Here is a 15,151-nt window from a genome sequence, read left to right on the forward strand (position 1 = left end):
GAAACAGCTCAGGCAGCCTGAGACCGTGAGGATGGGGATGGAGCCACTGCCTACAGGGAGACCAGTCTGGTTTCTGTGGTATGGAGTTTTTATTTAGCTGGTGAGTCCTCTTTACTCATGGTAAAAAGAATCTTTTGTTTCGTATAAAAGTATAACTTGAAGTTTCCTTCCCCAGAGGCAATCCTGTTAACAGCTTCATGAGTCCTTCCAGAGGTAAGCTATGCACAGGCAATGTATAGAACTCAAAAAAAGTACAAAGTTCTGCACTTGGCTTTTTCAACCCAACGAGCTTGGGGACCTTTAAGCATATACACGAGGTGCCTGAATCCTACTCCACCATGCAGGTGGGCCACTATTTACTGAAATGGAAACCTCTGCAGGTGACTGTTAGGTGCAGCCTAAGTGAATAGCTTTGAACACACTCTTAATGTCAAGTTTATGTGCTACTGGTAACTTAAAATTTTTGAGCTGGTCGTGGGGGAGGTGTATGTACTCCTTGAAATTATATAGGACAGACTACAAACATATTTTCTCATATATATATCCCCTTGCTTTCATTATCAAAGGAACCTAGGATTGAGAAAGGAGAACCTCTGTTCTACAGGGTAAAAGCTGGTGTTTACAACAAAGAACTAATTGAACCCTTCTGTCCCCTTTGAGCTTCCATCTCTCCAGTAGCACTTCTACAGCACAGTCCAGAGTATGGGTTCAGGTAGACCCTGGTTTCAAAAACCTGGATTCCCAACAGTGTAACTCTGGAAAGTTTATCTGCAAAATGGGGATAACTACCTTGCCCACAGGGTGTAGTGAATTTAATGAGACCATGCTCAGTATACAGAATGTCTGGTACATGGCTGATGGTCAGTAAATGATAGCGTTTAGGTCTCAGGACACATCAAGAGAACTTCTAGCAAGAGTTTCCTCCATATCCAGCTCCTCTATAAACATAAAAGATGGACAGGAAGTATACAGGGTAGACTATATTGACGTTAAGAGCAGGGATAAAATCTACAATTCAGTTTATTCTCTCCCAAAATTACTTCTTCCATTTGGGGGTGGGGTGTGTGTGTGTGTATATATATATATATATTTTTTTTAATGTGTAATTTTAGGTTTAAGTAATCTCTGTACCCGACACAGGGCTCAAACTCCCAACCCCGAGATTAAGAGTCATATGCTCCTTCAATTGAGCCAGCTAGGTACACCCCCCCCCCCCCCCCGCCCAAATCTGGTATCTTCTTTATGTGAACGTCAATAGCAAGAAGTGAGCCTTGGCTGACTCACAAGGATGCTTAGGAAATAGCTCTACATATCACCACCGCAAACAACCTTTTTTTCTTTTTTAAATATACAAATAACATGGACTAAATTAAAAAATTTTTTTTTTACAAATGGAGAAGAGTCCAAGTGAGGATGAGGACTTCCCATAAGGAAGTATGTGAGGGCTGCCCCACGACCTTCAGGCCACCACAGCTACTTCCTCTTGTACCTGTGAAGAAAATTAGCAGAGTGAAGACCAACCCCCAAGCCAGAAAGAAGGTGGAGCCTTCCCATGAAAGGATTCTTCTTCAACCCCAAACATTCATAACCTCCAGCCCTCCAAAACTGCAAATATTACCTGGATTTAGATTTAAAGTTTCCTCCCCGTCTCTGGTGGTGCAAGCCCAACTGTTTCCTTTCTTCAAAGGAGGGGCTATGGATAAGAAGGGAAGATGCTGAAATGGCAGCTGGAAAGACAGATGATGTCACACCCCCACCCCCAGCTCCCACATGAAGCAGCAGCATCACTGATGCATCGTTTTCAGAGCCTAAGGCTCTGCACCTGGCATTTCCACCTGATGATATGGGACTATATGGAAGTGAAGGCCAAGCTTCAAAATAAAGACTCCCTTCTCATGCATATAAAACTACTTGGGGTGCCTGGGGGGCTCAGTTGGTTAAACCTCCAACTTCAGCTCAGGTCATGATCTCACAGTTTGTGGGTTCAAGCCCTGCATCAGGCTCTGCTGACAGCTGTTTGGATTCCCCCCCCCCGCCCCTCCCCTGCTCACACTCCTGCACTCTGTCTCTCAAAAATTAATAAACACTTTTAAAAAGTTAAAACATTTAAAAAACAAAACCGGAGCACCTGGGTGGCTCTGTAGGTTAAGTGTCCAACTAACTCTTGGTTTTGGCTCAGGTCACGATCTCACAGTTCATGAGTTTGAGCCCTGCGTCGGGCTTCACACTGACAGTGCAGAGCCTGCTTGAGATTCTCTCTTTCCCTCTCTGCCCCTCCCTTGCTCACTCTGTCTCTCTCTCAAAATTAATTAAAAAAAAAAAAAATTAAGTCTTATAACAAACAAATAACAAAACAACTTGGGAAACTTAATCTATCTATCCCCACCCTATCCCCAGCCCAGAGGATGTGGGGTGGGGGTGTGAATAACACATTCCTAAGAGCAAACCGGGATCCTCTGCTATTCTATTTCTGAACCAGAAATGTGCTATTTCTCCTCCAAGGCAGGAGGGCCTTAATTCTTTCCTCCTGTTCTCACTCTGGGATCCAAAGATAGGCTGTGGAGGGGGGAAGGTGTCAGACAGGAGCCCTTAAAATTAATAATAAAGCTACAGGTATAGGGGAATTGGGGAGCACGGAAGGAGGAAGAAGGTGTATAGCCTTAATCATAATATGAAGGACCCCAAGAAGATTTAAAACCCTACCCAGCTCGATACTGTTTCAGGGCCTTCTTGCTTGTGTTGGTAAGTTCTTCATCAAATACAGATTTCTTCACCTGCTTTTGTTTCTTGGCTGTGCAGAGAAAGAATGGGTTACAGAAGTCCTCTCTGGCCCAAGCTCCCAAATCCAATCCATAATCCTTAGGGTAATGGTTCCAAATTCAGTGAATGCTCTGGTCTGGTGATTTACTGACATGGAAACAAGACATCAGATCCCAACAGAAAAGGGATGAGGAATTCACAAGTGTCACATCTGAAGAACCGCTCCAAAGGACGACTGCAGAGTCCCAAAGTAAAAACCACCAAAATGTGAAATGGGCTGAAGACTGATTTCACTTCTTTCTACCCTGACCCACTCCTCCAAGTAGCAGTTCGTAAGGACATAAGCTCCAGAGTCAGAAATGCCTGGGTTCAAATCCTAGCTGTCCCCACTAACCATGGGGTCACTTCTCCACTTGGGAACCCCAAAAAGATAGCTGTACACACTGGTACATGCTGACTGCTCAAAAACTATAGGCTCTCTTACCATCCCTCCAATTTCCTCCCTGACCACAAGTACAAGTTTCAGGGAGAAGCCTGCCTACCGGGCAGTCCCATCTGCCTACCAGGGACCCTTGCTGGCTCCTCCTCTGGCATCGCTCTGGCCCTCTTGGCTCTGCGATTCCTCTTGGCCAGCCGCTCAGCAAACATCTGTGCCTTGAGAATTTCAAATTGGGACCTTTCTTCTGCCTGGAAAGAAGGATGATGTGAGCATGGAACAGGCCAGGAAGCCCTGACACATGTCACTGGGCGAGGACCCAACTCCAAAGGGAAAGCCACTCACTGTCATCTCTCCCTTTTTCTTGGCATCCTTCATAAATTTCTTCCTCTTCTTCTTTCCTCTTAAGGCCAAGTCAAACTCCTGCAGAGCCTTGGCAACTAGGATGAGGAGAGAACGTGAAGTTTCAGGTACCATTTTATATATTTTTTTAAAGAAGTGCACATGTTTTAAATTGTTACATAAGAGTTCAAAATGAGAAGCAGCAGCAGCGACAAAAAAAGCAGCAAATAGTGTCCTGTCCTGGTGGTTACCTCCACCAGGTGGTAACCATATGCTTATTGCACTATTCCTCAACCCACTTGAGACATTAATGATCTACCTCCTGTTATGAAAGATGATTTGTTCATTTATACTCCCAGACCTTCCCACAATATAACTACTTATAACACAGAAACTTAATGTATATGCACTCTAATTTTTTGTCCCATCAGATATAGGCAATATTTCTTAAATTGCCGGTACAACCTCTTGGGAGGATAATTTTGCAATCCCTAATAAAATAATAACTACACATACTCTCTGACGTACAATTTCACTTTCAGGGATTTAACCTGCAAGTATATTTAAATCAAATATACTTGCTTAATTGTGAAAAGGCACTTGTACAGTTATTCACTACATGTTTACAATAGCGAGATGATAAACAACTTCAGTGTCCCTCGTCAGGGGACTAATTAAATTATCTACCCACGTGATGGAACACATGCAGCCATTTTAAAAAAAGGCAGCAACGTGGATGGTACTTGAGGGTGTTATGCTGAGCGAAATCAGTCAGGCAGAGGACGCAGATATCATGTCTGCAAGTAGAAGATTAGGAGGAACTTAACCAAGGACCATGGGTGAGAAGGGGAAAAACTGTGGGGGAGAGGGAGGGAGGCAAACCATGAGAGACTCTTGAATGCCAAGAACAAACTGAGGACTGATGGGGGGGGAGGGGGGGGGGATGGGCATGGAGGAGGGCACTTGTGGGGATGAGGAATGGGTGTTATATGGGAAAAAGATGGTCTTTTCAACAAAATGGAATTGGGAAAGCTGTAAAGTTGCTCGTTTTGTCCCTGCCCCTCTCCCACTCTCTCTCTTCTCAAAATAAATAAANGATTAGGAGGAACTTAACCAAGGACCATGGGTGAGAAGGGGAAAAACTGTGGGGGAGAGGGAGGGAGGCAAACCATGAGAGACTCTTGAATGCCAAGAACAAACTGAGGACTGATGGGGGGGGAGGGGGGGGTGATGGGCATGGAGGAGGGCACTTGTGGGGATGAGCAATGGGTGTTATATGGAAACCAACTTGACAATACACTATTAAAAAAAAAAAAAAGGCAGGTAGGTATGTACCTGTATAAAATTAAGTGGAAAAAGCAAGGTGTATGGGGCACCTGGGTGGTTAAGTGTGAGTTGGTTAAGTGTCTGACTCTTGGTTTCGGTTCCGGTCATGATTTCATAGTTCGTGGGTTTGAGCCCTGTGTCAGGCTCTGTGCTGACAGCACGAAGCCTTCTTGGGTTCGTTTTGTCCCTGCCCCTCTCCCACTCTCTCTCTTCTCAAAATAAATAAATTCAAAAAAAGAAAGAAAAGAAAGAAAGAAGGAAGGAAGGAAGGAAGGAAGGAAGAAAAAGAAAAAGCTAGGTGTAAAAAAATCTGAATTCATTTGTATGATAAAAAGAGGGGAGTGTAAGGAATACATATAAGTATCTTCCTGACCTACTTTTTTTTAATTGTGGCAAAAAGGATACAAGAAAAATTTGCCCTTTTATCCATTCTTATGTCTACAATTCACTCACATTAATTACATTCACAGTGTTGGACAATCATCACCATGATGTTTCTGTGAAGTTCTGTAACCATTAATAACTCCCTTACCCTCTGGTAATCTCTGTTCTACTTTCTGCATTTATGGATTTGCCTCTCTAGGTACTTCATAGAAGCAGAATCATAGATATCTGTCCTTCTGCATCTGGTTCATTTCACGTAGCACCTATTCAAGGTTCACCCTTGCAACATGCATCAACTTCATTATCAACTTCATTACTGGCTGTACCATGTACTATTGTTTTGTGTATCTGTTCATCTGCTGACAGACACAGGCTGTTTCTACCCCTTGGCTCTTGTGAATAATGCTTTAATGAACCCGGGAATACAAATATCCATCTGAGTCCCTGTTCTCAGTTCTTCTGGGAATTGACCTAGCAATGGCATTGCTAGGTTCCAGGATAATTCTTTGGTTAGCTTTTTGAGGGACCTCTCCAACATACTTTTTTCCTTCTTCCTCTCTTCCTTGGTCTGGAACCAACTTCTCTCAGGCTCGTGGTTCAGTGCCTCTTTTCCCTTCTCCAGCAGCCGTTTTGCTGTGTTGATCTGTGGAAGCAGCAAAAAGGTGGCTGCCATGAAACCGACGTCTGGTGATACATAACATGGCAGCTGCAGGAAGCCATGTTATGTGTGGGGCTCTGATAATGTTTGGCTGACACAGCGTTTTGGAAGGACAAGACCAGCAGGGGCTGCTACAGTCGGCTTTCTGCACAGCACTGCGGACCAACCCCCCACCAACACACACACACACACACACAGCACTGCGGACCAACCCCCCCCAACACACACACACACACACACACACCTGGGCTTCCGACTGTTGCATCTCTTTCTCCTCAGCCTCAAGCTGCAGAACCGCATACACATCCTTCTCCATTTTCTCAATCTTATCCCGGAACTTGAGGATGACATCTCAAGGGAAGGGAGCAAAAAAATTTTTAACTAAGGATAAACAGTTTGTAACTGATGAAAATAATAGAGATGTGTATTTAGCGACAAAAGAAAATTAGGGTTTTTGTTTTTTTTTTTTTTTTACATGTGACTCTCTACTTAACACCACCCACCCCCAAAGAGCCTGTTGCTCTTGGAATATATTCCAAACTCCTAAGTGTGGTCCCTGCCTACCTCCCTGAGCTCCTATCTCCACCTTGCTCACTGTGTCCTTGGCCTTCTGGCTCTTCCTTCACTTTAACTTGCACGCCAGGCCTGCTCCTGCCTCAGAGGCTTTGCCCTGGTTTTCTCTGCTGGCCACACCCTGTCTCCAGATCATTCACGACTGCCTCATTCTCATCACTCAGGACTCAGTTCAAATGCCATCTGTTCAGAGTCCTTTCCTAAACATCTTTGAAAGTTGCATCTCTCCTCCTGTCATGCTGGATCACGTCTATTATTATTTATTGTCTTTTTTCCACCAGAGTCTCAGCTGTTTTGTTTTGGGCTACATCCCTCATACCTGGATAGAATAAACAGCACGAGGCACGTGGTGGTACTCAGGAAATTTAGCAGACAGAATGAATGACGTGAAAATGAAAACAAGATGAAAAAGACATCCATGAATGGAATAAATGTCTCAAAGGACGTGTGCCCAAACGCTAACAGTGGTGAGCTCTTCCACACCAATTACGTTTTGGCTCTTATTTACTATTTCCTAATACTGAACATCGACTATTCTTATAACTTTAAAAAATAATTTTTTGAAAGATTGTGCTTTAATGACCTCTACAGATAAAAAGGAAAGGCATGAAAGACATCTAAAACACAGAAGTGCTGACCTCTGATCCCAGTGAAAGGAAAGAGGACAATTAATAGGGATTTTACCCCAAGACGAAGCCTTCTCTTCCCAAAGGATGGAAAATAACCTAAGAGTGAGTCACTCAGAGCACACGTCATTATTCCCTTTCACACAGAAAGAGACTAAAGCCCAGACAGGCACGGTGAGACCAGCCCAGGGTCACTCAGGAAGGAAGGGGCAGGACTGGGATTCAAATCTGACTCCTGACTGCAAGACACGTGCTCTCACTTATTACCCTCTGCCCCCAGCTCTGTCCCACAGAGTCTGACCGAGGACCCCACCCTGCCCACCCTAACTACCCTGAGCTGCTGGAGTGGTGCCTGCTCACCTTGGGGAAGTATCCGGGCCTTTACAGGGGCTTTGGCGGCTTTTACGATCTCCTTCAGCATCTTCCGCTCCTCTTCTCCCACCAGAGACACTGAGCGCCCAGCCCTGCCTGCCCGCGCCGTTCGCCCTACTCGGTGGACGTAATGCTTGATGGTGTTGGGCATCGTGAAGTTGATTACCTGGAAGGTCAAAGCCAGAACTGCGAGTTGGAGGGAAAGGAGACACAAACAAGGAGGCAAAAAAGACTCCCACCAAGAGTTCCAGGAAGATAGGCGCTGCTCACCGTTTTGACCCCCTCGATGTCAAGTCCACGGGCTGCCACATCTGTGGCCACAAGGATGTCAATCTGTTCGTCCTTAAAGCGCCTGGAAAATAGCCACAAACAGATGTTCACTTGGATACTTAAGCCCAAAACTGCTTGCAGGAGCCTGAGCCAGCAGAGAGAACACAAATCCCTTTGGAGTCCAGCAGCAGAGTATACAGTCAGAGTGATGATGTAAACAAGATCCTGAACATCAGACCGTCTAATACTTCACACAACACCTTAAACTTCCTGTAACACAGAACAAACGTAGTTTTGTTTATACCACCTTAAGCCCCAACTCTACAAACACGAAAGTCAGGAACCACAGAGCTAGACTATAGGAAGTAGCAATATGCAAATGTCCTCAGCATTCAAAATGGCCTAAAAAAGTAACTTTCAGCTGCCTATGATCTATGGGGATAGGTGGAGAATTCTAGAGGGTTCCTCCTTGCCTATCAACATGACTCCATTCTATGAGAATTAAGCAAGAAAACAGAGGGCACAGCAAAGTAAATGATGAGGAAATGGTAGCTGGCTTTGATTCCAAATCTCATTCTATCAGACCAGGTATGCCCACTGCTCTGGAAAACCTATAGAAAACAAGACATGTTGTCTACGGCCATACCACCCTGAACGCGCCCGATCTCGTCTGATCTCGGAAGCTAAGCGGGGTCGGGCCTGGTTAGTACTTGGATAGGAGAACAAGACACGTGCTATGTCTTCCCAAGTCAAAATTTCCTGCCGTGGCCCCCTCAGCAACTGCCACTCAATCCCAGGGCACAAGTGTCATCTTTGGCGAGACTACGAGTCCTGAATGATCTAAGACAGAACCTTACAGCAGTTAGACTATATAATCTTTGAGGCGGGGAGCTGTACTGTCTGCATCCCCTGCCAATGTAAGCTCTGGGTGGGATTTTCCCTCTTTCCAATGAGGAGTCCTCTCTGAAGAACGGGTGGTAGCCTCAGCCCCGCAAAGTTTACCGGAGGGCCTCCAGCCGCTGCGTCTGTGACAGGTTGCCATGGAGCTCGCCCACCTGCAGCCCCATGAGCCCCAGGAGGATGTGCATGCGGTGGGCCTGCTTCTTGGTCTGGGTGAACAGCATCACGTGGTCAGTGAAGGTTCTTGTCAGCAGAGCTGGAGAGGAGAGAAGAGTGAGCTGGAAGCCACCTCCGATACCTATTCCCCCGCCCTCACCTGTGATGTGGCTGCTGTGCCTGGCACTGGGGGAGACAGGTAATCCCTGCCTTGTGAGGCTCACATTCCAGGGCCAACTCCCAAGTGTGATAAATGCTGTGAGAGTGAAGGCAAGACGGGGAGGCAGCTTTAGGGCTGCCCTCTCTAAAGAGGTGATATCAGGCTGAATGACAAAGCACAAGATTTGGGGGAAGATTTCAGGCAGAGGAAAGAGCAAATGTAAAGGCCCTGAGGCCAGACAAGCTAGGTTTGAACAAAAGGAGGAGTGTGGCTGGGCATCATGAGCACAGGTATCAAGGCCGAGGACTCCAGGCAGGCAGGGGCCGGGTCCCAGAGGGCCATATAGTACTCGCCGGGGAGTGTGGATTGTGGTCTAAGAAAGATGGAGAGACACCAGAGGCTTATAAATAGGGAGGTAACATAAGCAAATGTTTGCCTGTAAACGGTCACTTTAAATGCTCAGCACTGTGGAGAATAGGTTACCAAAGGACAAGAGCAGAAGTAGGAGCCAAGTACAAGGCCATTCCAACAATTCAGGCAAGGGAGGCAGTACCTCGAACCAAGGGCCAGAGGGGTGGTTGTGAGGGAAGTAGCTGTGTGTTCGGCGGGACCGAAGGAGGACTGGATACCAGGAAAGAGGTGAGGTGACAGAAAAAAGGGAGGAAGGACCTGTGGCCCAAGTGGCAAAGCACATAAATAGAAGTACCATGCAGTGGGTCAGGGGAGCCTGACAGAGGAGGTGCAAGGAAACACCCAACCCCTAGAGCGTGCTACCCACAAAGCCAAGGGACTCCAGCGCCCTGGGCTTTCACCTGCCACGATGGCTTCCCGGTCCCCTTCCCGATTGGGTCGGATCCGGATAAACTCCTGCCGCAGGAAGGGGGCCACATCCGTGTTGCTGTTCACAAATATGCGGACAGGATTCTTCAAGGAGACAGAAGCCAGATCTTTTACCTGCCCAGCACCAAGACAGAGATGCTCACTGGCCTGCCAGGAGGCGGGGAGGTGGGGAGGGGAGGGGGCAGTGGAGGCAAGCCATGCTTGCCCCAGGCCACCCCCTGCGGCCCAGCCAGGGTCCTCTGCACCCCTCCATTCACCCCACCAAGCAGAATTCCTGAGGCCCACCTCGTCCGTCATTGTGGCTGAGAAGAGCATCGTCTGGCGGTGGTGGGAACACATCCGGATGATCTCCTTCATCTGTTCCTCAAAGTACTCATCCAGCATCCTGATGAGCAGAGGGAAGGAATCAAGAGAAATGGACTGAGCTTATAGCTGTTGCAGTGATGATGTAACTGGTTACGTTGCAGGCTCGTTTATTTACTTACATATTAGTATTAATAGTTTACCGGTTCATCAGGATTCACTAAGAACTATCATTTGGCCATGTTTGCTTTATCAGTTTTTTTGTTTTTTTTTGGTTTTTTTGCAAAACTATAAGTTGTAGACATCACAACACCTTAATCCTAACTATCTCAGTGCATAATCCCTAAGAGAGTACATTCTCCTACATAATCATGATGTCATTATCACACCCAAAACATTTAAATGTTTGAATAATATCTCAACTACAGTCCACATTAAAATATCCCTAACTGTCCCCAAAATGTCACTTTATAGCTGTCTTTTTATGTTTTTAGTCCAGGAACCAAAGTTCCTACATTGCATTGGCTGTCATGTTTCTTTGGTCTCCCTTCATCTAGAAAAGTCTCCTCAAGCTTTTTCACATTCTGTCTTTGTCTGATTATTTTCCAGTGACCTGATTCAGTAACTCATTGCTGAGAGAATGTGCAGGGGTGCGGCTGTGGACTTCCCTCTCCATCCGGAGACACACACAGTCACCGACGTGACTTTGATACATGATAAAGGTGGGACCTACCAGTTCTCTTCACTGTAAAGGAACCTTTTTCTCCTTGTAGATGATATTAATCAGTAGTAGGATTACATTAACTCCCATCTGTCCAACTGACCAAATCCTTTATAGTATTTCTCCCTCCAACTCAGGCTCCAGTCAAGGACCAGGTACATTTAGCTGTCCTGCTCCTTGACCACCTTAATATGAACCTTCCACAGGCTTTCTTGGTCTTTTGAGACGTTAACATTAAAAAAATTTTTTTAATCTTTATTGAGAGAGAGACACAGAGAGTGCGAGTATGCATGAGAGCACGGGAGGGGCAGAGAGAGAATCCCAAGCAGGCACTGCCCTGTCAGCACAGAGCCTGCTGCAAGGCTCACTCAAATTCACGAACTGCATTGCAGTATCATGACCTGAGCCAAAATCAAGACTCAGACCCTTTTAACTGACTGAGCCACCCAAGCGTCCCTAGATATTAACACTTTTTAATACAATTCCCTTCCCCTTCAAAACCTAAATCAGATCATGTTCCCTTTGCTTAGAAAGAGCTCCTTTACCTCCCTCAGGACTCAAGAATGGTTCATTTGCTCAGGGGGAATTAATCCATTATTCAGTAAACACCAAGCATCTATTAGATACCAGACACAATCCTGGACGTAGAGCAACAAGCTCTTTACAAATATGTTCCAGGGGAGAGGAGGGACACAAACACCACACTAGCACTCAGGTGACAATGTAGGAGGTGGGAGAGGCACAGCGCCTCAGAGCATGGAATGCAGGAAGTGTTACCGGGGCCAGCGAAGGCTCTTTGGTAAGAGACAGCTGGAACAGAAACCTGAGGCGGCAAAGGTCAGTCCGAGCTGAGGGGACAGCAAGTGCAGAAGCCCCTACATGGGCTGACAGGACTTCCTGATGGCTGCTTTGTGGGTGGAAGAGGAGGACACAGAATGATGCGAAGAATTCTGCCCAGGACAACTGGAAGACACGGCTGCTAAGCACTGAGATGGGAAGAGAGAAGGGGCGTACGGGGTCAGAGCTCAGTTCAGGACCTGTTTAGTTTGGAGACGCTTCAACTGGAGAGGAAACCTGAACAGGCTTTGGGGTTATTTGTGGCTTCCTTCCCCTCCCTCCACCTCGATCATTAGTCCAGTTCATTGAGGTTCATTCCGTTTGGTCGTGAAGGAAAGAGGTAAGCAGAAGGGACCTGTACAGGAGAAAGGGAAAGAGGGAGGGAGAAGAGAGAGAGATGAGGGAGGAAAGGGGGGGAAGTCCCCTATCACAGTAACAGAGACTGTTGACTCCTCACCGTGCGCTGCCACTTCACCTGTATTACTCCTTGAATCCTCACCATAAGGAGGGTATTATTCTTAAAATGTTTTTTAATGTTTTTAATAATTTTTGAGAGAAAGAGAAAAACCAAGCATGAGTGAGGGAGGCACAAGAGAGAAGGAGACACAGAATCAGAAACAGGCTCCAGGCTTTGAACTGTCACCACAGAGCCCGACGCAGGGCTCAAACTCACAAACTGCAAGATCACGACCTGAGCCAGAGTCAAACGCTCAGCCGACTGAGCCACCCAGGCGCCCCTTGGTGGGTATTTATTCTTATCCCTCACTTACGTTTCCAAATCTCAGGAAGGGGCAAAGCCAGGATCTGATCTACCCTCCCTCTTCACCATCACATTACAGAGAGAGAGAAAAAAAAAAAAGCAACATAATCCAGGCTAATGATGAACAGAGGTCAAAATGTGAGGAGCTGAACCGGCACCACACAGGGCTATGTCAAGACCCACGCGGGGTAACGCAGTGGCCACGGCCCCGAGCAGCTGGGGCCCCACCGCTTCAGGCGTACCTGTCAGCCTCATCCAAGATGAGCACCTCGATACTGCTCAGGTGGAAGGAAGGACAGTTGTGGAGGTGATCGATGAGCCGGCCTGGGGTGGCGATGAGGATGTCCGGCGCTGCCCTGAGAGCCGCCTCCTGAGACTTCACATCCAGGCCTCCTGCAAAGAAGAGCGCCCCCCCCAGGTGGCCAATTCGGTCAGTGGTTCGTCAGTATTGACGGGGCCCTACCACCTGCCGCGTCTCACCCCAGCTGCGGAGGAAACCGCAGAGGACAGGACTGGCGAAGGTCCTGCTCGTGTGGATTTTACAAGACACTGGGAGAGACAGGCCATTTCATTACAACTGTGCTAAGTGTGAAAAAAGACGGGTGAGACAAAGGCACTTCAGAACAGGTGGACTGGAACACCCACGGACTGACAGAAGCAGCTGCTGTGAAAACTAATGTCTTCTACGTTACCTCCGACTTCCCCCTGCACGGGGAGGGGGACATGAAGGTTAGGGAACAGTTATCACATAGCATGATCACAAAGACTCAGCCCCAAATATTTGGTTCTTTATTCATACAAAGCAAAAATTACATCCTAAATTTATTTAATACCAAGAAAACTTTTTTGCCTCAAATCTTGGAAGTTTCCTTTTTCCAAGGCTGGTGAGATCTCAGTTAAGCCCTCTCCCCTCTCCCCACTACCTGCTTTGACAACACCTCATCTGCTTTTTGGGTGGGTTTAATCGTAGGAAGGCTTCCCTGGCACCCATCACCCTCAGGTGGTGGGGCACCCCCACCTGCCACCACGTCACAGTCAGTGACAGCCAGACACTCACCCACAGCCAGGCAGACGGTGATGTTGCAGAACTGAGCCAGCTGCTTGGTGACGGAGTGCACCTGGATGCCCAGCTCTCGGGTGGGAACCAGCACGAGCACGCGGGTGACGGGTGCCTGGCGGGGTTTGTAGATCAGACGCTCCAAGACAGGCAGGGCAAAAGCAGCAGTTTTACCTGCAGAGAAAGGCAGCAGCAAAGCAGTGAGGGGAGCTTGAGTCCCTTCAAGATTCAAGTTTTCACCTGAGCTCAGAAAAACTACAGATCTGTTCAGGAGGAAATGAAGCACAGTTTTTTTTCCATAAGGCTTTTTTTCTGGTTTTAAGCGACAGCATCAATGTAAAAAATCTGAGAAGTACAAGAAAAATATGAAAACAATAAAAATCACCCACAACTCCAACTAGAGATATAACACTAACATAATAGTATCTATATTACCAATATTTTCCTGAACGGACAGAAATATAAAAAGACAAATTTAATGCGATAACACTATATATTCTGTTCAGTAATTCCCCCTTTAAAAAAGCACAACACATTGCCTGGCTGGCTCAGTCAGCAGAACATGCAGCTCTTGATCTCAGGACTGTGAGTTAGAGACCCATGATGGGGGTAGAGATTACTTAAAAATAAAAATGTATTTCCTGTTTCTTTAAATACTCTTTTTTTTTTTCTTTTAATATTTTTATTTATTTCTAGGAGAGAGAGAGACAGTGTGAGCAGGGGAGGGTCAGAGAGAGAGGGAGATACAGTATCTGAAACAGGCTCCAGGCTCTGAGCTGGCAGTCAGCACAGAGCCCGACGCGGGGCTCGAACCCACGAACCGCGAGATCATGACCTAAGCGAAAGTCGGACGCTTAACCGACTAAGCCACCCAGGTGCCCCCTCTTTAAATACTCTTAACGGCTGCAAAATATTCTATCACGTGACTACTTCTACTCTATAATTAACTATAATTAACTATACTGATATAAAACACCATGATGAACGCATTTTATAAAATTCTTACTCCCATCCTTACGAAAAGAGGTCATGGTCACAGAGATACCCTAATAGGATACTCAGAGGTCACAGATTTCGGGGGGTGGGGGGGGGGTCTGGTGAAGGTCATATTTATTTACACATAAGCCCCAGTCACATAGGAGTGAAGATTTTATGAAAGGAATGTTCATCACAACATTGTATATTAGTACAGATAACTACAAAGTAAAAATAGATTATAGAATACTATGCAACCGTTTTTTAAAAATGAAGAGTATTTAAAAAAATAAGAAAATATAAGGGCACCTGAGTGGCTCAGTCAATTAAGCATCATACTCATGATCTCGGCTCAGGTCATGATCTCATGGTTTGTGCAGCCAAGACCCACATCGGGCTCTGCACTGACAGCGGGGAGCCCGCTTGAGATTCTTTCTCTTCCTGCCTCTCTCTATCCCTCCCCTGCTCTCACTCTTAAATTTTTTTTAAAAACGACAAAAATGGGGCACCTGGGTGGCTTAGTTGGTTAAGCCGACTTTCGCTTAGGTCATGATCTCGTGGTTCGTGGGTTCGAGCCCCGCGTCGGGCTCTGTGCTGACTGCCAGCTCAGAGCCTGGAGCCTGCTTCAGTCTGTGACTCCCTCTCTCTCTGACCCTCCCCTGCTCACGCTGTCTCTCTCTCTCTCCTAGAAATAA

At 46.6% G+C, this 15,151-nt stretch overlaps 1 protein-coding gene across 2 annotated transcripts in view; it reads right to left on the minus strand.

Moving 5' to 3' along the window:
• Positions 1-70: 70 nt before the first annotated feature.
• Positions 71-15,151, minus strand: part of DDX27 (DEAD-box helicase 27) — a 21,354-nt gene continuing 6,273 nt past the window's right edge. For both annotated transcript variants that reach the window (XM_039230013.1, XM_039230012.1), the window contains exons 8-21: positions 13,482-13,655; positions 12,667-12,817; positions 10,089-10,188; positions 9,776-9,917; positions 8,750-8,903; positions 7,748-7,829; positions 7,466-7,643; positions 6,151-6,257; positions 5,789-5,891; positions 3,542-3,636; positions 3,324-3,447; positions 2,704-2,791; positions 1,619-1,693; positions 71-1,489 (exon numbers count right to left, since the gene is read on the minus strand). In XM_039230013.1, the coding sequence (XP_039085944.1) occupies positions 1,474-1,489; positions 1,619-1,693; positions 2,704-2,791; positions 3,324-3,447; positions 3,542-3,636; positions 5,789-5,891; positions 6,151-6,257; positions 7,466-7,643; positions 7,748-7,829; positions 8,750-8,903; positions 9,776-9,917; positions 10,089-10,188; positions 12,667-12,817; positions 13,482-13,655 (1,589 nt within the window). In that variant the 3' untranslated portion in view covers positions 71-1,473. The remainder of the gene's footprint in view (positions 1,490-1,618; positions 1,694-2,703; positions 2,792-3,323; positions 3,448-3,541; positions 3,637-5,788; positions 5,892-6,150; positions 6,258-7,465; positions 7,644-7,747; positions 7,830-8,749; positions 8,904-9,775; positions 9,918-10,088; positions 10,189-12,666; positions 12,818-13,481; positions 13,656-15,151) is intronic.

Source organism: Hyaena hyaena, unplaced genomic scaffold (assembly GCF_003009895.1).
Source record: "Hyaena hyaena isolate Hyena2069 unplaced genomic scaffold, ASM300989v1 scaffold_42, whole genome shotgun sequence".
NCBI lineage: Eukaryota > Metazoa > Chordata > Mammalia > Carnivora > Hyaenidae > Hyaena > Hyaena hyaena.